Source organism: Podarcis pityusensis (assembly GCF_964106645.2).
Source record: "Podarcis pityusensis genome assembly, chromosome: 4".
Classification (NCBI taxonomy): domain Eukaryota; kingdom Metazoa; phylum Chordata; class Lepidosauria; order Squamata; family Lacertidae; genus Podarcis; species Podarcis pityusensis.
The window spans coordinates 14,850,404-14,877,998 of record NC_138027.1 but is presented as its reverse complement, the minus strand read 5'-3'; the positions used below and the strand labels follow the sequence as shown (position 1 = coordinate 14,877,998).

The window sequence follows — 27,595 nt, the reverse complement described above, 5'->3', positions numbered from 1 at the left end:
ACAGCTTGCCTGGGCCGCCTGCTTCTGGCCATGAAAACTGCAGCGTGACGACAGCCTTACTTTTCTTTATATATAGTAAGATAATGCTTACAGTTCCGCAAGTCTGTACTGCCGTGTCCAAAAGCAAACAAATTAAGTAGTCATCATTTGGCAAGGGGCAAGAATGATTAACTGCTGCCTTAAGCAGAGCAGATATGTGGCAAACTGGAAAAATTCCAACTGAAATGCATCCTTTTCAGGGTATTTTCCAAGAGTGGATTCTCAAGTGGGTTAAAGTTTAAATGAGTGCTATGTCTATATGTGAAATTGCAGGGTTGTGGTCAGTAGGGTATGCGGAATATGTGTGGGGGTGGTGAAGGATAAAAGAAAACCAGGTTAGATAGGATGGAGGCACATGACTGCCTCCTCTCCAAAGGCAGACATTGTGGTTCAATGATTAATCAACGTCTGCAACTCTGATGGTTAGTCAGCTGAGTGTTCTTCATGTGATGCTCTGCATCTGAGAAGGTTTCCAATCTGTACCTCCTTTATCTCTCCCCAGATGTTCAACTTTTGAGCAGCAAGAGCAGGGGGAAAGAATGCTAAGCACCACCCCTGTCACCCTCTAGGACAGAGGTGGGGGAACCCTCAGGCCTGGGGGTCAAATGTGGCCCTCCAAGCTTCTCTCTCTGAGCCTTGGAAATCCCCCTTGCCCACCCACCCCCTGCCTTGTACCCGGAGCATTTCTGCCTGACCTTTGATGGCACCTTTTGCTCATGGGAATGCAATATCATCATCATCATCATCATAAATTTATTTATACCCCGCCCTCCCCGGCCAGAGCCATGCTCAGGGCGGCTAACACCAATAAAATCACAGTAAAAACATAATAGGGGGGAAAGGGGGGGGGGACCAAATTAAAATGCAGGTTAAAATGCAATTTAAAATGCAGCCTCATTTTAAAGCAGCTGATAAATCAAGACCATGAGGGGAGGGAAACATAAGGGTCAGACCGAGTCCAAACCAAAGGCCAGGACGAACAGCTCTGTCTTGCAGGCCCTGCGGAAAGATGTCAAGTCCCGCAGGGCCCTAGTCTCTTGTGACAGAGCGTTCCACCACATAGAGAAGGGTGTGTGAGCATGTGCAGAAGCTAGCCTCCTGCACAAAAGTAAAATTCACATTTATTGCTCTACCCACTTCTGCTTGGGGCCCCACCCACCACTGACGTGTGGATACTTGGAAGACTGCCCAGAAGGAAATATGGCCCTCAGCCATACACTCTAATTTCTGTTGTAGACTGCCTCTTTCTGTGATGTTACGTGTGATGCTTTTTGGGTGTTTTTTGGCTAAGGGACCGGGCAATTTCTAAAGCCTTTAAAAGTTCTTGCACACCTTTGTTCTGGGTCCTCACCTCCTTGCAGTGGGGGTGGGGTGGGGAGGGAACTCTCTTGCAACAGAGAAATAAATATCTGCCTTGATTTCACTGGATTTTGCCTCCATCCATTCTTCTCTGACTCATAATGGATTTAGAGGACACAGAGTCCCTCGATGGGGAGTTGGGCTGCATATGCCAACCCCATTTTTTCCTATAACAGACCAAAGCAGGGGCCTGATCCTGTTTTGGCTGCCACTGCCTTTCACCTGGCAGTCTGTTGATATCATCTGGGGAGAAGCGTCTGGAGCTTGCTCTGCATTTTTACAACTTTTAAAACAGTTAGTCACCAAAGAAAGCAGCAGAACTCACCGCAGAAATTCCCGAATGTTTTCCGCCTTCAGTTCTGCAAAAAGTTGCCTTCTTGCATTTCGAAAGACGTGTGTCGTGCCAGCTGGCTTGTTCGACGATTTCACACACCATCCTGCAATGCCATCGCAATGACAACCGTCAGTTCTGTCCCCCTTGTCCTTCCAAGCACTACTATTATGGGATTGCATCAGCCAAGCTATCAAGGTTCCTTTCACTTGCCCATCATCCAGTGTGATGGGATTATTTGCAGGGAAGATGTGTGCTTTAAATGTGCCGTGTGGATGTGACCAGAGAAATCAGTAGGCTTCTCATACTATGGAACAAAACACTATCCTTGGCAAGTTCTGCATCTGTTAAAGGAGGGGTGATGAATCTTTGCTCCATGGGCCATATGTAACCGCAGTGGCCTCCTCTTCTGGCTTCAGGCTGAGAGAGAGAGGGAGAGACAGTGACTGGCCCAAGGTCATGCAAGGGAGTGGGGCACAGTAGTTAGAGCACTCTCTCTCTCTCTCTCTCTCTCTCCCTCCCTCGCTCCCTCCCTCCCTCCCTCTCCTTCTGTCCTCATCCCCCAGTTTTTTGTGTGTGTGTTCTGTTTTTCCCAAGGAGCTCATGGGGGCTTACCCAGATGTCGTCCCCCCCCCTTGATTTCACCCACAAAACAACCCCATGAGGTCGGCTAGGCTGAGAGGGAGTTACAGTCATACCTCATGTTACGTCCTCTTCATGTTACGTTCTTTCAGGTTATGTCCCACAGCAACCCGGAAGTACCGGAAAGGGTTACTTCCGGGTTTCACCGCTCATGCATGCGCAGAAGCGCAAAATGACGTCAAGCGCATGCGCAGAAGCGGCGAATCACAACCTGCACGTGCGCAGATGCGCCACTGTGGGTTGCATTCTTTTCATGTTGTGAACGGGCCTCCGGAACGGATCCCATTCGCAACCAGAGGTACCACCATACTGGCCCAAGGTCATGCAAGGCAGTGTAATGTAATGGTTATAATAGCCTCCCTCTCTCCCTGCCCCCCATGTGTCCTCACACCTCAGGTACGGTATATACTGCGTAGATATATTTAGGTCTTATTACAGGGTGATTCATAATGAAGTATACAGCTTCCATTATAAATCACCCTGTGTTTTCTCAAAGGAGCTCAAGGTGGCCAACATGGATCTCCCCCCACCCTCCTCTCAATTTCATCCTCACAACAACCCTGTGAGGAGTGGCGCAGCAGAAAATCTGCTAGCACGTTTGCAAAGCTAAGCAGGGTCCGGGATGGTTTCAAACTGGATGGGGAACCATGTGTTGCGATTCCTGCACTGCAGGACGTTGGGCTAGATGGCCCTTGGGTTCTTTTCCAGCTCTCCAATTCTACGATTTCCCTGGTGCGGCATAATCAAAATAAAAAAAATTCTTCCAGTAGCACCTTTAAGACCAACTAAGTTAGTTCTTGGTATGAGCTTTCGTGTGCAAGCACACTTCTTCAGATACACTGAAACAGAAGTTGCCAGATCCTTCTATATAGTGAGAAGGTGGGGAGGGGTATTACTCAGAAGGGTGGTGGGAATTTTTTTTTTATTATTATTATTTATTTTTTTATTATTATTATTATTTTTATTTTGATTATGGCAGACCAACACGGCTACCTATCTGTAACCTGGTGCGGCAGTTAGGCTTGGAATTGGCCTCCGATTAGAGCCAATGGAAGATTGTATTCAGTCCAGCAGCTATATGGGACATCTTTGGGGAAGGCTCGCAGCTGGGGATGGAAGGGTTAACTCCTCCCCATGTACTCTAGCGAGCAAACAGACAGCTATAGGAGCCACTTCAAAAGTTGGCAACACCAGGCTAAACGAAACAAGCTGCCAAGACGCAGGAAAGAATCTTGTATATATATTCAGGCAAGTTTGGAGCTAAACCGGTAAGCAGCCCACATTTCTGTTTCGTTCTGTTTATTAAAAATAAAATTAGAAAGCCCTTGAGCTGAGCAAGAGCTATCTGAGTCACTGCTCCCTTGGGCTGCCTAATAAAGAGATGAGCAGAGCTTCGGCTGGTTCGGTGGCATTGCTCGGATGCCTTCCCTCGCTCAGGGATCGCAAAGGAGAGTTGTCAGCAAGAGGAGCTGCAGGAGGAAAATGAATCCACTCTAGAGTGAGGGGTGGGAAATATTTTTCAGTCTGAGGGCCACATTCTCTTTGGGGCAACTTTCTGGGGGCCACATGCTGGAGTGGGCAGAGCCAGTGACTGGGAGTGGCTGCCGAGACCATATAACACCAGTCCTGAAAGACCTACATTGGCTCCCAGTACATTTCCGAGCACAATTCAAAGCGGTGTTGACCTTTAAAGCCCTAAACAGCCTCGGCCCAGAATACCTGAAGGAGCGTCTCCACCCCCATAGTTCACTGAGGTCCAGCTCCGAGGGCCTCCTGGCAGTTCCCTCCCTGCAAGAAGTGAGGTTACAGGGAACCAGGCAGAGGGCCTTCTTGGTAGTGGTGCCCACCTTGTGGAACATCCTCCCATCAGATGTCAAGGAAATAAACAACTACTGTACCTGACTTTTAAAAAGCATCTGAAGGCAGCCCAGTTTAGGGAAGTTTTCCGTGTTTGATGTTTTATTGTGTTTTTAATATCTTGTTGGAAGCTGCCCAGAATGGTTGGGGAGTAAGTAATAAGTTGTTATTATTATTATTATTTTATTATTATTGGTGGGGCAATGAATGCACATTTTACCACTGTGCAGTAGGCTAGTTTGAAACCCACCAGCTACCATTACCTGGTTTAGCTGGCCAGGGGAAGCTGTTCCCCAGGTTGTGACTACAGTGGTACCTGGGGTTACAGATGCTTCAGGTTACAGACTCCTCTAACCCAGAAATAGTACCTTGGGTTAAGAACTTTGCTTCAGGATGAGAACAGAAATCGTGCTCCGGTGGCGCAGCAGTAGTGGGAGGCCCCATTAGCTAAAGTGGTGCTTCAGGTTAAGAACAGTTTCAGGTTAAGAACGGACCTCCGGAATGAATTAAGTTCTTAACCCGAGGTACCACTGTACTGTCACCACAGGTGAGAGCTGAATGCAGGTTGGGACCCAAAGGTAGACAAATTACCACAGAAGGAGCATGATGTGTCCCCACCAGAAATGCGACGCCTCCACTAACACCCCATACATTACTTGCACTGGTTTCAAAATGTGATAAGCCAATGCTGGGGCTGCTCCTTCTGCTGAGTGGAGCCTGGGGCATCTGCCACAAAGTCCTGTTCAGAGAGCACCACTGCTAGAAAGCTACAGATGTCTGCCTCCTTTAGAAAAACCCTCAGCAGCTTACAGCAAAAACAGAAGTTTTGGGTGATGGGGTGGATTGGGGGGTGAGGAACCAGCATGACATGATGTCTTTGCTAAAGAAATAAAAGCCCCCACTGTCAGCTTATCAAACATAACACAGAGCTTTCCAAATTACTCCTTTTGTGTATTTGTGAGCAGACGGAAGGGGAAAAAAACAACAATTGCAACAATCTTGCCTTGACAGACTTGCTTCCTTTACCGGGAAGGGTTATGTAAGTGTTCAGTCTCAGCAAAAGGCCTGCCTGTCTTAAGAGTTGGGCTGTTTCAAAGCTTCACCTCTATCCTCCCCCATAAAGAGGAGCGTCAAAAAAAAGCATAAAGATGCATTGAGCCGAAACAGTCTCACTGCTACAGAACACAGGGAGCCCGGCTTATCATTCTGGCCAATTCATCTAGGCCAATATTGTCTGCTCTGGCTGGTAGCAGTTCCCCAAGGTCTCAGGTCTTTCTCATTAGTCCTTCTAACAGTGAACTCAGGTGCTGACAGGACTGGAGCCAAAACAGAGTTATCCAGCATATTCAAGGCATCTCCTGAAGCTTGCGGAAGTGCAAAACCTCAAGGGTCACACACAAAAGAGGAGACTACTCTGCATGCTCAATATCCACAGACTATTGACTATCAGTTGGAAAACAAACAAACAGAAAACCAGGATTTGGGAGGATTGGAATAACCTGTTTGGAATGAATGGCTGCTCTCAACAGGAGCACTCCTCTTCAGAGGGAAGATGCGCTGCAACACTCTGTTGCAGGTCACACTCGTCACCTGTCAACCTTTTTTTTTTTTAAGCCATGAGGCTTTACATGAGGCTTGCTTTCTGACGCCCTATAAATACGTTAGAAATGGGAAATTTGAGAACGTGGTGCCAGAAACATATTGATTACTCTGTTATTATCTAGGTACTAGATGATAAAATGGATGTCCTTCCTTTGTAATTGGTTGTGCCGCTTTGGAAGAATAAAGGGCATCTGATTATCCAAGCATCACCATGGGCATGGAAGATTTAAGGGATGGGCTTCCTCAATAACAGCAGGTTTGCCAAAAACCTTGTGCCTTGGTGGGGAGAGGTTCCGAATCCAAAGGGGCCTGTGACAAGGTTTATCAGAAACGGAATACAAAACGTTATTGGGGTTCGCTGGGACTTCCAGCGAATGGCAGAGTACGTTTGGAATGCCTGCGCTCAACCTTGGAGCATGCGCAAAGCAGGAGCAACAAGAGCGCCTCGGAGCATGTGCAAAGCGCTTGTCCCATGCAGCGTGGGTGCACAGGAAGCTGCCTTTAACTAGGTCGGAACTATTTGTCCCACACCCCCCCGAAGTGTCAGACAGCAGAGATTTCCCTCTTCTGTTGCTACCTGACCACCCCACCGCCACCTCTCCTCTCACTGTGCGCTGCGCCCAGCTCAGGAGTGGCAGCAGCAAATCAGGATTTCAGACAGGTTTCTCTCCCGACCCTCCCTGGAGATGCCGGGGATCGAACCCGCGACCTTCTTGCTCTAACCACTGAGCCGTAGCCCTTCCCCCGAAGACCTCCCTTATCCGTGCGCTCAGGGAAGCCTGTCTGGCTGCTTTGACGCGCGCGAAGCCCAGCTCTGATTTCCGCCTCGCCCACCCCACCTCGCGCGCCCTGTTCCAAGTAGGGGGCTGCCCCCTTTCCCGGAGCCCACAAGCCAGGATCCTCACTCGACTCACCCACCAAGAGCCCCAGCAGGAAGATCGCCAGGAGAGCCACGAAGCCCAGCCAGCTGCAGATAGCCACCTTCCTCCTGGCCATGGCGCGTCCCGGAACGAAAGGAGGCTTGCTCAGGACGGGACGGGCTTTCGCAACCCTCTTGGGAGAGGATCCGAGCCGTCCCTCCTCCCACTGTGAGATCTTTCTCACGTCGAGAGAAAGGGGGCAGGGGAGAGTTGAGCCGAGGTTGCTGGAGGGGCGCTCCAGGCCAGGAGGGGGCCCCTGTGTGGGCACTGGACGTCTCCTGCCGGCAAGACGCAAAGGTTCCCTCCTCCAGAAGTTTGCAAAACTGCCATTAAAAAAGAAAACAAGGAAAGATCAAGATGTTTTTCTCTTTTCCACCCCCCCTCTGTACTTAATTACACTGCCCTGGGATCTTTGGATAAAGGGCAGTTTAGGAATCAGATAAATAATAATTAGAGGGTTGTGGTTTGCCTTAATGATTACTCTCAGACTCGGCACTTGCAAAGCAGGGCTTGTTTTGAGGGAGTTTAGAGTTTGTTTTGTAGTGGCTGGGCCTGGGACATCTGGGGCGGATAATCAGGGAGAGAGGGTCCCCAAGCATGTGCAAAGTGCCTTTCCGTTGCACCGCTTGAGTGTGGGGCTTCCTGCAACTCTCTCTCCCTTTGGAAGGAAACTTCCAACAGGGACAAATGTCAGGTTCTGCACTCAGGCAGGAAGAACCAGCTGCAGAAATACAAGATGGAGGACAGCTGGCCTGCAAGGGGCAAACCACCATTAACTGGAAACAAAGCCTTATGAGGAACAGTTGAGGGAGTTGGGTATGTTTGGCCTGGAAAAAAGGAGACTGGAGGGGAGATAATGATGGCCATCTTCAAAAATCTTAAGGCAGGTGTGATGGCCTGGGATTCGGACTCGGATGCTGAACCTGAGGGATCCCAGTCTGCACAGGATTCCCCGCCTCCAGATCCAGCTGAGCCGGGGCTGGGGCATGAGCCTGAAGGGTCCTCGCCTGTGCTGGATCCTCAGGTGCAGGCACCAGCTGAATCCGCTCTGGCTCCTGAGGTGATGGAGGACCCATTGCCTGCAGGTGCTCCACTCTCAGCCCTGTCAGAGGAAGCTGAGGTTGTGTCTGGGTCCAGTAACCCTCCAGCCTCTCCTGAGCTACAGAGGCTCAGGGCAGAGAGGTGGAGGGAACTAAGTTCCCACAGGAGGAGTGCTCGCCTCCAGGCCAGGAGAGGTGAGTCATCAGAGGATCGGGGCCACCCTATGCCTCAGGGCAGATAAAAGCCAGCCAGCCCCAGTCCCAAGTTGCGGGAGCAACATTGTTGGTTGCTAGTTCCTGCCTGAACCCTGTCCTGTTTTTCTGCCAGAGCTCCTGACCCGCCCTAGCTCCCTGCTTGCTTGCCTGTTGCTGACTTCACCCGACTCCCTGCCCTGCACCCAGCTCCAGCTACTACGGACTGCCTCCACATTGCACCTTTGACCACAGACCGGACTTGGACCTCCCCTCTTGAGTAACCCACAGCAGGCTCCCTCAAACTCGGCCCTCCAAGTGTTTTGAGACTACAATTCCCATCATCCTTGACCACTGGTCCTGCTAGCTAGGGATCATGGGAGTTGTAGGCCAAAAACATCTGGAGGGCCGAGTTTGAGAAGCCTGTCTTAAGGGCTGTCACGTGGAAGATGGAGAAAGCTTGTTTTCTCCTGCTCCGGAGGGTAGGACTTGAACCCATGGCTTTGAGTTACAAGAACTAGGTCTTCCTTTGTCCCTTCTTCCCTGACACCACTTTAGGTTCTGCCTCAGGTTCCAAGATGTTTTGGACCAGCCGTGGTCCCAGGTTCTATCCCTGTCAAGGCCAAGCATGTACAAATTTTAGTTTTTGAAGGAGGCTCTGTTCCCTTCCCATAGATACCCTTCCTATAGTGGTTTAACAGTCAAGTTCTCTTCTTGAGGTACTCTGGGAATTGTAACTTTGCGAGGGGAGCAAGGGTCTCCTAACTACTCTCGGCAGCTTTAGCAAGCTATACTTTCTCAGGATTCTTTGGGGTGGGGGGCAGCCATGGCTGTTTAAAGTGGGGTGATACCGCTTTAAATGTATAGTGCAGATGGGCCTTGATCTCTGTGTTCTACCATTTCTCTGTTTGACCTGTGAGGTCTTTTTATCCAAGCTATGCCCACCCGCCCTATACCTGATGTTGGAAACAATATCAGGTATGAGGCAGGCAAAGACAGGCATTGGACAAGTCACATCTGATGTGGAAAATGAAATCTCTTGAGATATATTATTAGCCTTTAACAGTCGCTGTGACAGGACCAAGAAGCAACGGCCACTTGTACCTGTTTCCCTGAAATATACTCGGAGTTGAGAGTGGATTTCATGCTCTTTATTCAGCTCATAGTGGTGAGGAGGAATGGAAGTTCCCCCAGAATGTCTGCTTTATATACATTATTTATACAATGGGCCCCACATGATTGGCTAATTCCAGGATTCTCCTGTAGGCCAATCAGGTTGCGGATTCACTTCCACCTGGAGCTGGATTGGGTGGCTCTTGTAGACCAATCAGACTGCTGCATTCTGGATCCTATTGTTCTAGGACCAATCAGACTGCTGCATTCTGAATCCTATTGTTCTAGGACCAATCAGACTGCTGCATTCTGGATCCTATTGTTCTAGGACCAATCAGACTGTTGCCTTTTGGATCCTATTCAACTCAGTACATAACATTCCCCCTCTTCTAGGAGCTTTGCAGTGGGGAGTACGTGGGGAGAAACATTAAACCCTTCCCCTCCCAACACCACGACTGCAGATAAGAGTTAAAAAGAGAGATTGGGAGAGCCAATCGGATTTCCTGTGCCATATGTAGTTTGCCTGGAGACAAAGATTAATCTGTGCAAGAAAGAACAGAAAGAAAAAGCCTCATGAAAGTGGCGTGTATTTCTTTCCTAACACCCATATGCCAAGAAAATACTATCAAGAAAATATGAATAATACTCTTCCAAAATGTCTAAAACATATGTTCCTCCCACCCCCAGGGGCAAATTGTGTAGGTGTCCCATTTGCTGCTCTTGTTTTAAAAGCTGTCCTCTTTGTAGCCACAGCAAATAAATATCTTCTGCTGCTTCCTTTAGTTACTTTTTGTACTAGCTGAATCAGGTATTTTGGATGCCCAGTTACAGCTTTAAGTCATGTTGCAGATGAACTTCTCCACATGTCCTTTCCATTAAGCATCCCCATTGAATAGGGATGGCTATGTCCAGGCTTGCTTTCAATCCTGCTACAGAGCCACTGCCAGTCAGCTAATGGCCCGACTCAACATAAGGCAGCTGAGACTTTGCTTGATGCTCCTTGGATGTGATTCTGCTGCAGTTCTTGTTGTATCAGTTGCTTTCAGCTATCCTACTGATTTCTCAAAACCTAGCTGTCCTTGAGGTTTGTCATTATGCCCTTTGAGGGCCTCTTGTGACGCTCTCGTCAAAACACGGACAAATCCGAGGTGCCCCAGCTTCAACAAATCTCGCCAAAGATACGTCTAACCAGAGGGGATGCCACCTCCACAAACCATAGCTGTGAAAGCAACATGTATTATTAGCAGTGTTATGTAAGCCTTTAGGTGGTGATGTTAGGAAAGCTTCACTCCACGAAAAGCAGAAGATGCGTAGCCATAAATGTTATATCAGAGTTGGGGCTCAGGATCCATACTTCAAGGGTGAGGGATGAGAAAATGACAGGATAGCAGAAAGCTTTTTGGCAAGTGCCTTGGTCAGTCTGTCCTTGTTCATCTCTTTGACTGTTTCTGCAGCTGGTGGAGTGTAGTGGTTAGAGAATTAGAACAGGACTTGGGAGACCAGGGTTCAAATCCACTACTCTTACTGGGTGACCTTGAGTCAGTCACAGCATGAACTAACTCTATCTGAAGTCTTGTATGGTTGAAGCTTTCAATGTTTAATAGACTATTGTATTTTAATATTCTGTTGGAAGCTGCCCAGAGTGGCTGGGGAAACCCAGCCAGATGGGCAGGGTATTAACAACAACAACAACAACAACAACAACAATAATAATAAATTATTTATACCCCGCCCATCTGGCTAATAATAATAATTTATTATTTATACCCCACCCATCTGGGCAGCTTCCAACAGAACACTAAAATACAATAACCTATTAAACATTAAAAGCTTCCCTAAAGAGGGCTGCCTTCAGATGTCTTCTAAAAGTTTGGTAGTTATTTTTCTCTTTGACATCTGGTGGGAGGGCATTCCACAGGGCGGGTGCCACTACCGAGAAGGCCCTCTGCCTGGTTCCCTGTAACTTGGCTTCTCGTAGCGAGGGAACCACCAGAAGGCCCTCAGCACTGGACCTCGGTGTCCGGGCAGAACGATGGAGGTGGAGACGCTCCTTCAGGTATACTGGACTGAGGCCATTTAGGGCTTTAAAGGTCAGCACCAACACTTTGAATTGTGCTCGGAAACGTACTGGGAGCCAGTGTAGGTCTTTCAAGACTGGTGCTATAATTATTATTAAAGACAGAGTACTGCAAAGGAGAGCTCCAGGGCCTTGCAGTTGCCCATCAGTAGCTAGCAGAGGTCATCTCATTGCTCTTCCCAAAGGTGGTAAGGTGTGTTTCATATTAATAATAGTAATTATTTTCTCATCAATGGATCAGCAACCTTCTCATCCTGTAACAGGTCAGGTTTAAGTTTAAAGCATTTGCTCTGTAAACCAACATCCTGGGAGAACAATATGCCACACTCAACAGTCTTTTTAGAGGGAACTTTAGTTTTATTTTTAAAGGCACAAAAGCAAAACCGATTTCTAAAGGGAGGTTCTATTGATGGGGAAACTGAGTACAGCAACTTCATCTGTGGTTTTTCAGTGTATGTTCCAGAAGGTATTGAGCTTGGGATCATTTGCTTTTCAAAGCCAATAGGGCCCCCCAGGGCCACATCTGTCTGTGGGGCCACTCCTATGCCCAATGGTCCTCTCCCCACATGGACATCTATGGTGGCGGCACTCCAGGTAGTACCAGAACTTAATTTTATTTAAATTTCCAGCATTTAGGTTTCACACAGTGCCCCAGAATAGCCAATGTAGACTTGTTCTGTGGCATTGTGGGAAATTTAAAATGGCATCTAGTATGTGCTCACCACCAGTGAGAATCCCAACCGTGATGGGACTTTTCAGCTTCTAAGTTCTAAACTTAGATATCCAAAAGTTCAGTAGCTCATTCACCCTCCTTTCCATAGAACTTTCGTTTGTTTTTGTTTTTGGTTGTGTACAAGTTTGTAAAGATGCACCCAAAACTTTGGGGTGCAAGTAGATAATAAAGCCATGGAATTTAAAAGTAAGTTTTAAAATAAAGCCCAAATTTAAATCCTTTGCAAAGTGACTCATATTGAATATAATGTGTGAACACCCCTCATGCCTTCAAGGGAACTGAGATCCATCAACACATTGGTGTGCCATCAGATCACATCCTTGGGGATCTGGAAGGTGGGCATTCTTTTGCATCAAGGTCCGCACCATTTGAACTACTTGTTTGTTTGGTTTTCCATCAATAAATTGGCTTTGATGGCCCTCAAAACCTCAATGCAGGGAAGGCAATGAAAGACACGCCTGTCAAGATTGGGTTGTGATGGTGTGAATAGCTTGGATTTCTCTTTCTGTGTTAAGTCCTCTGAGCTGAAAACCTATATCCATGATTAAGTGCCCACTGAAATCCCTGGGATTTATGAGTGTACAACCTGTGTACCTATGTGCACAGTAATGTTCAATGCCTGTGTTGCCTGTGTGCACAATGGTTGAGGTGAACAAATCAACAAGGGCGCACTTGTACAATCACTTGTACATGGGTAAAGGCAACTTGTAGCTGTGTTCAGTGCAACATGTGAACAAGCCTCCCCAAGGAAAGTTTCTCCGGCCACCAGGTTCCAAACTCAGCAGGACTTTGGCAAGTAGAGCCAGCTCCTTGGACCCTCTAGGGATTCACGCTGTTTCTTTCAGAGTCCCAGCTGCGGCAGTGACTGTGAAGGCTGCAATGGAGATCTGTCTCTTGACTTCCTCCCAGGCCTTGTGGTGGTCCTCTGCATGGGTAATGTCAAACAGGGCATCGTAGATACCAGGAAAGGACACTCCAGCATACTTGTTGTGGCTGTTCGGAGCAAAGATGATGTGTCTGGAAACACAAGCAACCATATTTAAAAAGCAGAGCTCATGATAACATCTGGGGAGGTTGTGCCTGGGGAGGAACCTTAACCAACCCTACTGAAATTTTTCAGGGACTCAAGTCCTATCTTTCAACATCCATCCCTTTGCTCCTCTTTGTCAGAAGCGGGGAATTTCTTTCTGCCATGTACCAGAGGCAAAAGTGTTTTTCTTGTCTCTGATAGATGCACGTCACACTTAGGAAGACAGGAAGGTGGTGTATATTAGGTCTGACTCCAACATCGGCCAAAGAAGGAAGGGTGGAAAGACCACTTGTTTTTCCTTCTCAAGGTGGTTGGAGAACCATCACTCCCATTGCTGGCCCCAGTAAGTGAGGTTTGAAGGGAAAAGGGGACGGATTAGGATAGGTAGGAGGAAGGGAGTTGAGGGGTTTGGGGGCAGAAGCTCAGGTCACATTTAGAAATGCTTGGAAATCAAATGAGCCGTTTCCCAATTATGATTTGTTTTTGGCATTTGGGTTATTTACAGTCCATTGTAACATAGGTTGGTGTTTGAGGCTCCCCAGCACTTGTTAAACACTTTAAAACCACGAGATAAATGTCTCTGTATGTGAGACAAACTGCATCCAACTCAGAGGTTGTTTTTTTTTGGTAATGAAAGGGGTGGAGAATCTAAAGATTTTTAAGGAAGGGAAGGGAATGTAGAGGTGATAAATCATAGAATTGTAGACTTGGAAAGGATCCCAAGGGTCATCTAGTCCAACATCCTGCAATGCAGTAATCTTTTGCTGAAAGTGGATCCTAGAACCCGGAGATTTAGACTCTCATGCTCTACCAACTGAGCTACAAAGAGCATATGTTTTCTTACCTATAGAATGGCCTGCCAGGTAATCCAAGGGGATCGATAAATGCTCTTTCCAGAAACATCAGCTGATCGTTCCAAGATCTCACGGCAATAGGGCTGCAAATTAGACCACAGGAACAAAACAAAAAAAAGCATCAAAGCTGCTCCAACAGAGCTGCTCCCTTTGGGAGCCAACACAAAAGCCGATATTCTCAAATGCACACAGGTCTATTCAACAGCTTCTTGGAAGTTGAGCGCTGGACTTTCCTAGCTAGACCCTCCCAGTCCACTGAGGGGACGTCTCTCTTTAGCATGCATTTATCAACAGACCTCAGCCTGAAGAATTCTGCCCCTGGGCAGAACAGGCCAGATGTCCAATAATCTAGGCGACTTACTTATTGGTGTCCAGTAGTTGTGATCTCTTGTGAAAGTCACTGGCAGATTCTGAAAACTTCCCCACTGCATCCAGGAGAGAACCTAGGACAGCAAAGAGGGGGGAAAGCTCGTCATTGGATTTCGTGAATCTTGTCTGCTGAATCCACAGAGATATAGTGTGAACACTCCTAGTAAATGTTTATTAATCAATTTGATTCCATCCCCCTCATCTTTTTTCCTTTCTCCTCCTGTGATGGAACTCCTATTTGGGGACTTCCCTGGCTTTTTTCTGGCCCAGTCTGGATAGTTAGCCTTGGTGAAGACTTGACGTTTCCATCCCCAAAAAAGTTTTTGATTTGAGTTTCCACTGAAATGAGGCTGTATTTTAATGTTTTAATGTTGTATTTTAATCAATTTGCTTTTATATTGGCTGTTAGCTGCCCTGAGCCCGGTCTTGGCTGGGGAGGGCAGGGTATAAATAAATTTTATTATTTATTTATTTATTTATTATTTTAATTTTAACTTTATTCCAAAACAATTTATATATAACAACGCAGACAAACAGACATTGTATATGCCTAGTATGCTGGTGATTTGGTTTTAAGTTTCCTAATGATCCCTATAATTGAATTTGCCTTTTTCACTGCTTCTGCAAACTGGGTCAGCAACTTCATTGAAAAATCCACTATAGCCCCAAGGTCTCGCCTAGCTCCACACCGACTGCTCTGATGGGCAGTGGTTCTGCAGCATGTCAAAGGGAGGTAATTTTCAACCGCATCAGCTAAAGTGCTTTATCTGGAGACGTCTGGGCAAACTGAAACCTTCTGCATGTGATCAGAAGAGACTATCTATGTATGCTACAACAGCTGAGCAGATGCTACTTGCCCAAAGATGGAAGGAGGACAATCCACCTATGAAAGAAGAATGGTTGATAAGGATGATGGAGCATGCCAAATTGGCGAAAATGGCTGGGAAAATCAGAGATCAAGAGGACAATAAATTTAATAAAGAATGGGGAAATTTTTTAAGTTACTTGAAAGAACACTGTAAACAACTGAAAACATTGGCAGGATTTTAAAAACACTTGCAATGAAGTGAGAATTATGATAAAAATGGAGCTTTAGGAAAATATGGAGAATATCATACGATGCAGTTTGAAAAGAACATCTGGTGAAACCGAGGAGGGGTGGAGGGAAGTTCAGGGATTCTGAAAATCCTATTTGTAAAATGATTATGATTTATATATGATGTTAAATGGTAAAAGTGAAAATGAATTAAAAAAACTAAAGAGAGACCTTCTGCACGTGAAAGATGTGCTCTGCCACTGGTTTGTGGTTTCTCTCCTAAGCAATGGGAAGCCTAGTTGCTGACCAGGGGAAAATCAGGGCTTGTTCATAAGACCTGGACACAACCAGCGTAGCAAGGAAAAGAGCCCACAAAGGGGATCGTGATGCACTCATGCACAGGTAGGGTACTGATCTAACACCAGTGGGATCTGCATAGGATTAACAGAGTCACTGGGGAACTGTTCATTTTTTTAGGAGTCCCACTTTGCAACCTTCCTCTTGAGACTTTCCAAGGTCCCTCTATGAGTCTTTGCTGCAAGATTCCTGCATTGCAGCAAGGCAAAGGTGGGCAGAAGGTTTACCTGGTAGATCCTTGGGTGATTTTGCAGTGGTCAGCAATGGATTTTGACCACGGCAATAAACAAAAGTACTTTCCCCATCTAAATCAGGCTGCTGAAATAAAGTAAAGTAACCAGGGCGTGTGAGAGGACTGCAAGTTCGGTTCAGTTAGGGTAATGAAAACAAATCCCTAGGCTCAGAGTGTGCTCAGTGCCACCCGGTTCATTAATTCTGGGTGCTGATTTGTTTCCGGGACAAGTACAAAATGTTACTATTAGCATGTAAGGACCATAACAGCTTGGGACCATTTTGACGGCAGGATGTCCTTACCCCATCCATGTTCTCTGAACCCCTTTGATCTGTGGAACTGGCACAGTTACAGATGCACACCATACACTGTTCTGCACTTGAAATAAATCCCTCTGTGACAACACTTTGGAACTCCCTGCCTATTGATATATGAGGGGGGTTTCCTTGTACACTTTTGGATGCCTGTTTAAAAACGTTTTATTTAGGCAAGCCTATCCAATCATGTAAGGGACACGGGTGGCGCTGTGGGTTAAACCACAGAGCATAAGGCTTGCCGATCAGAAGCTTGGCGGTTCAAATCCCTGCGACGGGGTGAGCTCCCGTTGCTCAGTCCCTGCTCCTGCCCACTTCACAGTTCGAAAGCATGTCAAAGTGCAAGTAGATAAATAGGTACCGCTCCGGCGGGAAGGTAAACGGCATTTCCGTGCGCTGATCTGGTTCGCCAGAAGTGGCTTAGTCATGCTGGCCACATGACCTGGAAGCTGTACGCCGGCTCCCTCAGCCAATAAAGCAAGATGAGCGCCGCAACCCCAGAGTCGGTCACAACTGGACCTAATGGTCAGGGGTCCCTTTACCTTTATCCAGTCATGCAGACTACTGACAGGTGTTTTAACCTTTTTGCTCAGTGTTGATTTTAATTATTTCTGAATGTTTTCAACAGCCTGTTTTAAATGTCTTTTATTTATAATTTTAATTGTTTGTGGGTCCCCCCCAAACCTGCTTTGATGATGATGATATTATTATTATTATTATTATTATTATTATTATTATTATTATTAATACTTCACCCATCTGGCTGGGTTTCGGCAGCCACTCTTAGAGGTCTTATTACAATCAAGTTAGTATACAAATGTTGTTAAATGAGAAAATAAAATAAAATTCTAACGGAATGTCTTTAGCCTCTTGGGGTTCTGGTAGGAGGAAAGTACGGATAGCTAACATGATAATAATATGGTTTGCTAAGGGTTTTGTTGGGCTCCACCTTCCATCATCCCTGACCATCCATTGGTCCATGCTGGCCGGAACTGATGGGATATGTAGTCCCAAACATCTAGTTGTTAGCTATCCCTGGAACAAATGACCTCCAAGATTGCTTCCAACTCTGCTGTTCTCTGATTCTTGTCTTATGCCTGACAGCACATACCTAACGACACGTTGTACGTCTCCAGGGCTTCCTGGTGTTTCAGGGTCATGTTGTGAATGACGTTTGCGTAACCGCTGAGGGCCTTGGCGTAATCCCGGCAGTCAAAAGGAAGGACGACGGAATCGGCCAGTTCAAACACCATTCCTCCACGCACCTGAGCCACAGCAAGGTGGTTCTTAAAAGTGGGGTCATAAAACTGCTCCACGATCTCGTAGGTCTCATAGACGCTGTGATAAACAGGGTAGCTACTGTATTTGTCCACCCTCTGAAAAATAAGAAGTGGGCACACTCAGATTGCGTTTTCACATCTCATGGGTTTTTATGCACTGCAAAAAACAACAACAACAACCCTACAAGTTGGGTTGGGTGAAATGTGCAGCCACCCAGACTTTGCAAAGTCTTGGCAGTCACTGCCACATCAGCTGCCTGGTCACTCATGGCAGGATCAGGAGGTGCTGTGGTGGGAGATAGATCAGGCCCCATGCTGGCCAGCACTGGCTGTGAGATCAGCTCAGCATCCGGTGGATATGGGTCAGCTCAGCCTTGCCTCACTGTCAGGGACTGGACATCGGAGGAGGAAAGTTGGAGACCGCCTCCCCCTCTTCCTGAACCTTCCCAAGAAGAGGACAGTATAGATTTAGAACAGTGGTTTGAGGAGGGTCATAGCTCAGAGATAGAAGAGGGGCAGAGCTGGGAAATAATGGGAGAAGCAGAGCAGGAACAGCTGGATGACACATTATCACTATATATTAAAAAATTGTCCAGTAGCACCTTAGAGACCAACTAAGTTCATTCTTGGTATAAGCTTTCGTGTGCATGCACACTTCTTCAGATACATGCACACGAACACTTATGCCAAGAACAAACTTAGTTGGTCTCTAAGGTGCTACTGGACAATTTTTTATTTTTTTATATATTTCGACTGCGTCAGACCAACACCGGTACCTACTTAAGAGCATTCCAGACCCACCTTCTACCAGAACACGGTGAGCAGTGAAAGTAGGCGAACAAAGGGCTAAGAGGCAATTGGCCTTAAGCAGACACCGTAAAATGGGTGGCACTGTTGACGACTGAGAAGGGAAGGGGGAAGGAGATTACTCGGAGCAGTGCCATTACCCCAAGAGCTGAATACTGAATAAAGACTTTGGTAAGAGCTTCTTGTTTATCTATGACTGGCAGCCTGCCTTGAGGGAGAGGGGTCAGATTCCCTGAAGCCTGACACTCACTCTTAGAATGTCATGCTTGGGCTCTGCTGGTAAATATTCTGCTGGTCAACTTCCTGCCTGCCTGCACATTCAGGTATGGAATTCAGGGTTTCCAAGTTGCATGACCCAACTGGACATAGTTAGGATCCAGGCTATGTCTCCCTGTCTTTGGTCTTGCTGTGCAATGCCTCCAGAACACCCCTTTTGGGGGAACCTCACTGGCCTCAGCTCAGCCGGCCGAGCCCCATCTGAGCTGCAGTGAGGAAATTATGCCGAGTTGGGGTTGGTTACATTCTTAAGAATGTAAGAACATCCCTGCTGGGTCAGGTCAATGGCCCATCTAGTCCAGCATCCTGTTTTCACAGTGGCCAACCAGAAACCTACAAGCAGGATTTGACCCCAAGGTCAGCAACTAGCTTAACTCTCTGGCTGAGCCGAGCTGAGCCAGGGATTGGCTGGTTGAGCCAAAGATGTAATGAATCCTAAATTGCTCATCCTGATGCATCTTGTCATAGGATCTCCTCCTTAGTGTTGCCTTTATAGATTTGGGAGGAGGACAGAGGCAAAAGCAGAATAGCTTTCCTCTACCTGTCAGTGCTTTTGAATTATGGTGCTGGAGGAGACTCTTGAGAGTTCCATGGACTGCAAGAAGATCAAACCTCTCCATTCTGAAGGAAATCAGCCCTGAGTGCTCACTGGAAGGACAGATCGTGAAGCTGAGGCTCCAATACTTTGGCCACCTCATGAGAAGAGAAGACTCCCTGGAAAAGACCCTGATGTTGGGAAAGATGGAGGGCACAAGGAGAAGGGGACGACAGAGGACGAGATGGTTGGACAGTGTTCTCGAAGCTACCAGCATGAGTTTGACCAAACTGCAGGAGGCAGTGGAAGACAGAAGTGCCTGGCGTCCATGGGGTCACAAAGAGTCGGTCACGACTAAACGACTAAACAACAAAACAACAACAACCTGTCAGTGGCTTCCGCCCTGTGAATCTGAATGAGTGCCAGGCTCCACTGGTCTTAAATAATCTTTGGAGTCGGTTTTAGTCTTACAGAACTCCACAGCCTTTCGCTTCCAGTGAATTTTGTTACATTAACTTGGTGTCTACAATAAATCCGCAGTGCCTGGAAACCAGGGGTGCCAGATTGAATAAAATATTGAAGGAGGGGGCACGTAATCACTCACAAGATGCACACTATTCAAATGGCAGTGCTCACCAGCCCCTCAAATATTTTACGGGGGGGGGGGGGCTGAAGGGACCTCGGCCCCTAGGAATTGTCTCCTATGCTGGAGACAGACAGTCAGGTTGTGAATCCACAGTACCGACCAGAGAAGGAATGACGGCAGGGAGGAGTACAGAGAGATGAAATGTCACGGTGCATCTGCAGCAGCAAAACCAGACGCTTTCATCTGCCCCAGCTACAACAAAACATGTCTCTCCCATATCGGTCTCGGCAGCCACAGCAGGCGCTGCAAGCTTCCAACAGTTTGACTTCACCCCCAAATGGCGAACTCCTCCATCGTCTTCCCAGATAGACATATGCCAAAAACAATAAACCACAGTGAGCTTTTAAAGGGATTTATATCCAAATCCCCCAGGATGCTTATTTCAAGATGCTGTAGAAGTAACAGAACATGCTTACCCAGTTTTTCGTGTATCGAGCTCTTCCGGAAGCGATGCCCAACCTCTGGAAAAAGACTTCAAAATCATTGCCGGAGCCCAGCTTGTTAATCCTTTGGTGAAATGAAAAAGAGAGACAGGACAGAGGGCAAACTCGGTAAACGTTGCCATAAAATTATTGTTTTCAAAGCAACTCAGTGTACACACTGATCTTTTTTATGGGTTATTGTCTAGCTTTCATTGTAACACATTGCTCTTTTTTTCCTAATTTTATGTTATGCTTTTAAAATTCTGCTATTGTCTCTGCCTCCCAAAGGCTTGCATGGCTGTCTGTTGCAGAAGCAGTCCTGGCTACAAGCTCCCCAGGTGAATGGTGCCTCTGGGGCTGGCCAGGGGGTGCTTCCCAGGCTTCTGTGGGGCAGTGTGAAGAGGACCCTCTCTTTGGGGTAGATAGGGGGGGCATCTCAGAGACCAGAGGTGTCAGCTGTGGCTGCCCAGAGGACTCCCAAGGAGAGGGGAGAAGAGAGGAGGCTGAGGGAACACTCCACAAGGGAGGGTGATTTAGTAGTAGTAATAAATATTACTGCTAATAATAATAATAATAATAATAATACTCCGTCCATCTGTCTGGGTTGTCACTTAGAGACTCTTTACATAGTAAAGAGTTAAAAGTATCTGGAAAAGTGTGCATGCACACGAAAGCTCATACCAATAACTAACTTAGTTGGTCTTGAAGGTGCTATTGGAAGGAATTTTTTTATTTTGTTTTACATAAAGGTAAAGGTAAAGGGACCCCTGACGGTAAGGCTGGCGACAGCTTCCGGGTCATGTGGCCAGCATGACTAAGCCACTTCTGGAGAACCAGAGCAGCGCACAGAAACACTGTTTACCTTCCCGCCAGAGTGGTACCTATTTATCTACTTGCATTTTTGATGTGCTTTTGAACTGCTAGGTTAGCACGAGCAGGGACCGAGCAATGGGAGCTCACCCCGTCACAGGGGTTCGAAAGGCTGACATTCTGATCAGCAAGCCCTATGCTCTGTGGTTTAGACCACAGCGCCACCTGCGTCCCTTGTCTTACATAGTAAGTGACTAATAAATTGAAATAATAGTAACAAATGCATAACCCATCTTTTTTCCAAACAGCTCACAGTGGTGTACTTGGCTATCTCTGTTCTCATTTTATCCTCACAACAACCTAGTGCAGTAGGCTGACTGGTCCAACAACACTAGTGAGGTTTCATGGCCAGGCAGGGATTTGAACTCTAGTGTCCCAGTTCCTAGTCCTACACTCTAACCACTACACCACACTGTCTCTCTAGGGAGATCCAGTGAAGGTCAATGAGGCACAGCTGTCCCACTTCTGCCCTGCTTGTTTTGCACTTTGGTCTTTGTGACACAACACTAAATTAAGAAACCCTACTTCTGGAAGGAACCACAGTGGTTTTCTCCTTCATCCCCTCTCCATCCCAACCCCCCTGGAATTTACCTGGGCACACCTTCCTGCTCCGTTGAGGGGTTTTTCTCATGCCAGCTTTCATAAAGAGATCTGCCTTCAAAACCTTCATCGGGGCTTGGTATCTATTAAAACATAGTAAGTTTTGCAAACATGAAAACGAAAGTGATGGGCAACAAACAAGCTGCCCTCTTCCTATTCCATGGGAAACAAGAGGCAGGAGGCAGAAAGAACCTCCTCCCCCCCCCATCAGTTTTATTGCTTGCCTTCCCCCACCCCATTCCCAAAGGACCACAGAGCAGGTAGTGATATAAAAGAACAGGAATGCAATCACAAAACAGTAATTTGAAAAACAACCACCACATTAGCACCTGCCAATCAAAGACAGAACAGCAACAAAGTCAGAGACAACAATGGCTATATCTCAAAGCAATTAAAAAAGTTTTCAGTTTGCACTGCTAGAGGCAGATGAGGTTTTTTTGCCCAGCTGGGAGTTCCATAAATGTGTTCATTCATTCATTCATTTCCTAAAATTTTTACACTGCTTGATTGTAAGTAACCTCAAAGCGGTTTACGAAAGATAAAACAGTAAAATAAAGAAATATCGGTAACGCGTGAGACTCTTAATCTCAGGGCTGTGGGTCTGAGCCCCACATTGCTCAAAAAGATTCCTGCATTGCAGGGGGTTGGAGTAGACAACCCTTGTGGTCCCTTCAGCTCTACAATTCTGGTGATGCTGTGGGTTAAACCACAGAGTCTAGGACTTGCCTATCAGAAGGTCAGTGGTTCGAATCCCCATGACGGGGTGAGCTCCCATTGCTCGGTCCCTGCTCCTGCCAACCTAGCAGTTCGAAAGCACGTCAAAGTGCAAGTAGATAAATAGGTACCACTCCGGCGGGAAGGTAAACGGCGTTTCTGTGAGCTGCTCTGGTTTGCCAGAAGCAGCTTAGTCATGATGGCCACATGACCCGGAAGCTGTACGCCGGCTCCCTTGGCCAATAAAGCAAGATGAGCGCCACAACCCCAGAGTCGGCCACGACTGGACCTAATGGTCAGGGGTCCCTTTACCTTTACCTATGATTTACAACCCTGCTTTAAAACATGCAAAAGTTAAAAACACTAAAACAGATTAAAATGACCTCCAGTTTCCAAACCTCTGGATAGGCTGGTCTAAACGAGAATGTTTTTAGCTGGCGCCGAAGAGAGTACCGAGAAGGGGACTGTTTGATTTCAATAGGCAGGGAGTTCCAACGTGGAGGCTCTGCCACACAAAACGACAGCGTTCTCACAAATGCAGAGCAGGTTATTATGTCGCACCTGTAGCACTGCCATTTCCACCAGTCGAAGTGGTCATGTGGCTGCAGGCCATTTTGTAGATCAACTGGTTCCAAGTGTTAAGGGCATTATATACCAAACAGCTTAGGGACGCGGGTGGCGCTGTGAGTAAAACCTCAGCGCCTAGGGCTTGCCGATCGCATGGTCGGCGGTTCGAATCCCCGCGGCGGGGTGAGCTCCCGTTGTTCGGTCCCAGCTCCTGCCCACCTAGCAGTTCGAAAGCACCCCTAAGTTCAAGTAGATAAATAGGTACCGCTTTATAGCGGGAAGGTAAACGGCGTTTCCGTGTGCTGCGCTGGTGCCGGCTCACCAGAGCAGCTTCGTCACGCTGGCCACGTGACCCGGAAGTGTCTCCGGACAGCGCTGGCCCCCGACCTCTTAAGTGAGATGGGCGCACAACCCTAGAGTCGGACACGACTGGCCCGTACGGGCAGGGGTACCTTTACCTTTACCTTTATACCAAACGGCAGTCGAGTTTCCTTCGGACTGCTGTTTGTTCCAGTTGAGCGCTAAAGAGAGGATTTTCCAGGGTAAAGTGATGGGACAAAGGCAAAAACGGCTCAGACCCATGCTTGCCAGGTGGAATTGCGGAGGAGCTCTTAGTAAGCAGAGAAGTGGCATGTGATTCTCTAAGACTAATGTGTCGACTAATTTCGGGAAATGATATATAATGAGTTGAAAAAAATGTTTTAAATAACCTTTTCTAGAAAACCTGAAGCTTTCCTTTTAGGAACTCTAGGTGCCGGAATCCGAAGAGAGCAGAAAGGACTATTTATGTTTGCAATCGCGACTGCGCAGATGTTATTGGCCCAGAGATGGAAAGAAGATAAAGTCCCTACCAGAGAAGAAGGGCAGATCAAGTTGCTGGATTATGCTGAAATGGCTAAAATGACCGGAAGAACCAGAAACCAAAGACCAAAATTTTAATAAGGAATGGGGAAAATTTATAACTTATCTTACAGACCATTGTATCAGTTAAAATTGTTAGAAGGATTGGAATATGACTTGCAGTTTAATGGTGAATTTTGGATACAGTGGAGAGATTTGGATTATTATAAAAGATACAGGAGGAAATGATTAATAATAGGACCCACAAAGGGGAGGAGGGAAGACCAAGAGATTCCTTGGAATCTTGTTTTTATGTTGTATGTTGGACTATAAAATGTTAATCTGAAAAACCAAATAAACCCATTTTTTTAAAAAATTGTCATTGAAGCCAACCCAATGGGATACTGATCACTGCATGTATGGGAGGAGGTTGAAGGTCTCAGGTGAGGCTCGTTGGGTGTAGTGAAGGGTTAAGCCTTCTATGTCTCGTGTTTGAGGGGACGGGCTTACAAGGGAAGTAAGCCAGGACGTGATGTAAACAGCTTGGTATGCTGTGAACTGAGTGGAAATCGAAAGCATTCAGTTCAGCCGCTGCAAGGAGAGAGAGAGGAGGCAGAAAATGCAGCTACACTCTGGTGGCTGTTATGGACTGTAAATACGCTATTTTGTTTCCAATAAAGAGATATTAGGATAGAAGAAACGTCTGGACTTATTTACTGCCCTTTCGACACACAGACGCTGTGTAATTCTGCTAATTGCTTTACGAGCGCTCTCAAGCTACACTGCGTAAACAGAAGCTGCAGAGGCCCGCAGGGGAAGTGTGGCTGGGCGCCAAACAATAAAGCAATAAATCTATCGGACAAGGCTCCCCAAAAAGGAAGCGTGGGATAGATCTATAACAAATGAATAAATCTATTATGTTTCTTCTTAAAGTTCATTTCCCCCCCTCTGCTTCTTTTATTTTACCTCTTTAGTCAGATTGTATACCAGGCTATACATCAGCGGGGTGCAGTCAACTCGAAGGGTGTAGTTGCCTGAAAGAGAAGTAATATCAATTAACTGCATTTGTATCACACCTTTTTCTGGGACGGTCAAGCTCTCCTCCCCGCTTTATCCTCACAACAACCCTGTGAGGTGGGTTGGGTGGAGAGGCAGTGACTCGATCAAAGTTGCCCAGCAATCTTCACAACAGGGTGGGAATTAGAACCCTGGTCTCCTGGATCATAGTCCGTCACCCTAACCACTATGCCACATGGTTAGTTGCCACTCTACTGTCTTTTAGATAGCTCAGTTGGTAGAGCACGAGACTGAATCTTAGGGTCATGGGTTTGAGCCCCATGTTGGGCAAGAGGGTCCTGTATTGCAGAAGGTTGGGCTGGAAGAATCTTCCAACTCTATGATTCTATTCCATGACTATTAAATGGGGCCTGAATATGAAAATCATGAAGTTGTTTTAAAGGTCTATATGCGCATTTGTATATAGACCTTTAAAACAACTTCATGATTTTCATATTCAGGCCCCATTTAATAGTCATGGAATAGAATCATAGAGCTGGAAGATTCATATGCACATTTGTCCAGTAGTGATGTGTGGAAGTGAGAGCTGGACCATAAAGAAGGCTGAAAAGCCGAAGAATTGATGCTTTTGAATTATGGTGCTGGAGGAGACTCTTGAGAGTCCCATGGACTGCAAGAAGATTCAAACGTATCCATTCTTAAGGAAATTAGCCCTGAGTGCTCACTGGAAGGACAGATCATGAATCTGAGGCTCCAATACTTTGGCCACCTCATGAGAAGAGAAGACTCCCTGGAAAAGACCCTGATGTTGGGAAAGATGGAGGGCACAAGGAGAAGGGGACGACAGAGGACGAGATTGTTGGTCAGTGTTGTCGAAGCTACCAGCATGAGTTTGACCAAACTGCGGGAGGCAGTGGAAGACAGGAGTGCCTGGTGTGCTCTGGTCCATGGGGTCATGAAGAGTCGGACACGACTAAACGACTAAACAACAGCATGCGTATGTGTGCAACCAGTGGCAGAGCATGCACCAAACTCAACAAATGGAAGGCTCTTTAATCAAAGGGACAGCTTCCATAAACAGAAGGGAAAGGAGGGGATTCTAGCTGCCAACTTTTCCCTTTTCTTGTGAGGAATCCTATTCGGAATAAGGGAATTTCCCTTAAAAAAAGGGAAACGTTGACAGCTATGTATCTGCAATCCCTGTACCACCTTAAACTGTTCTATAGGGTTGGGAGCCATTTGGAACTGTGGGAGGCAACAGAAATTTAAGACCTCTTTTCTCCCAATCCCAGAATCCCCCACTAGATCAAAGAGCAGAGGATACAACCCATCTTTTTAAATTTCTGGTTTGAGTTTCTTTCTTTTTTTTCTTTTTTTTCAATTAATTTTCCACATTTATAACAGAAATAACATACAAAACATAAGAGAAACATATTACAATACTGAAGAAAAAATAATAAAAACACTTATTACTTCTAAGACCTAATTTAACTTTCATTGTTTACTGACTTCCTCAAATCCTCCCTAACTGAATTTCATTATATCACATTGTAACAGTTCTCCAAGTTCATTTTTCTAATAAAATTAACTTCTTCAATTTACTATCTTTTTCTCTTTTGAGTTTCACTGCATGATGTTGCATTTTCTGATGCTTGCTGGCCTGAATGCTTTATTGGGTGGTATTCAACTAAGTTTTATTCAGATCAAACCCAGGGCTTAGCTACATTAGCAAAGATACAGCGATTTGAATGCACTATGAATACGGAACACCCGATGGCGCCAGAGAGCAGGAAATTTTAAAACGCGGCTTTCCATAGAGATTTCTTTCTTTTGTCATAACCATCTAATTTCCGACTTATTTACAGCGGTTTCCCCCCTGTGTCTAGATCTACCGCCATGAAATTAATGGACCGAATATTCATTTTAGTGGAGGAACAGAAGTGCAAATGAGGTCGCTGTTGCATCACATTACACCCACTGGTGGGAATGAAATTTAGTATGTCATGGTGTTATATTGATTTTTTTTTAAAAAAATCCACAGTTCCATAAAATGCATTGTAAAAGGGACATTAGAAACCAGGAGAGAAGCACTAGCTTTTTACAACCAGGAAAACTGAGACAGTAATCCCCATGTTTGAATACACCACAACATTGTGCCAGATTCAGCACAGCTCATTTTATGTCAGGATCCCCAGTTGGGATTCAGGCCTCACCATGGGACTGAAACTGCCTTGGTTGCACTGGTTGATGATCTCTGACGGGCTAGGGACAAAGGTGAGAGCTGTTTCCTAGTTCTGCTGGATCTCTCAGTGGCGTTTGATACCATCAACCATAACATCCTTCTGGACCATCTAGAGGGGCTGGGAGCTGGGGGCACTGTCATACAGTGGTTCCGCTCCTTTCTCCTGGGCCGTGTTCAGAAAGTGGTGGGGGGGATGAGTGTTCAGACCCCTGGGCTCTCACTTGTGGGGTGCCTCAGGGTTCTGTCCTCTCCCCCATGCTTTTCAACATCTACATACAGACGCTGGGAGAGATCATCAGGGGGTTTGGGCTGGGTGTTCATCAGTATGCGGATGATACCCAGCTCTACCTCTCTTTTAAATCAGAACCAGTGAAGGCGGTGAAGGTCCTGTGTGAGTGTCTGGAGGCGGTTGGAGGATGGCGGCTAACAGATTGAGGTTGAATCCTGACAAGACAGAAGTACTGTTTCTGGGGGACAGGAGGCGGGCGGGTGTCAAGCACTCCCTGGTCCTGAATGGGGTAACTGTGCCCCTGAACGATCAGGTGCACAGCCTGGGGTCGTTCTGGACTCACAGCTGTCCACGAAGGCACAGGTCAATTCTGTGTCCAGGGCAGCTGTTTATCAGCTTCATCTGGTATGCAGGCTGAGACCCTACCTACCCACATACTGTCTCGCCAGAGTG

The 27,595-nt window shown here is 46.6% G+C and overlaps 2 protein-coding genes across 3 annotated transcripts in view; both read right to left on the bottom strand.

Annotated features, from left to right (window-relative positions):
* NAALAD2 (N-acetylated alpha-linked acidic dipeptidase 2) overlaps positions 1–6,929 on the bottom strand; it is a 33,140-nt gene extending 26,211 nt beyond the window's left edge. The window contains exons 1-2 of the mRNA XM_081002043.1: positions 6,745–6,929; positions 1,724–1,835 (exon numbers count right to left, since the gene is read on the bottom strand). Coding sequence (XP_080858169.1) covers positions 1,724–1,835; positions 6,745–6,826 — 194 coding nt within the window. The 5' untranslated portion in view covers positions 6,827–6,929. The remainder of the gene's footprint in view (positions 1–1,723; positions 1,836–6,744) is intronic.
* Positions 6,930–11,506: 4,577 nt separating this feature from the next.
* Positions 11,507–27,595, bottom strand: part of LOC308475115 (glutamate carboxypeptidase 2-like) — a 48,997-nt gene continuing 32,908 nt past the window's right edge. For both annotated transcript variants that reach the window (XM_081002037.1, XM_081002038.1), the window contains exons 13-19: positions 24,621–24,688; positions 21,525–21,616; positions 20,058–20,148; positions 17,209–17,473; positions 14,151–14,232; positions 13,780–13,872; positions 11,507–12,922 (exon numbers count right to left, since the gene is read on the bottom strand). In XM_081002037.1, the coding sequence (XP_080858163.1) occupies positions 12,733–12,922; positions 13,780–13,872; positions 14,151–14,232; positions 17,209–17,473; positions 20,058–20,148; positions 21,525–21,616; positions 24,621–24,688 (881 nt within the window). In that variant the 3' untranslated portion in view covers positions 11,507–12,732. The remainder of the gene's footprint in view (positions 12,923–13,779; positions 13,873–14,150; positions 14,233–17,208; positions 17,474–20,057; positions 20,149–21,524; positions 21,617–24,620; positions 24,689–27,595) is intronic.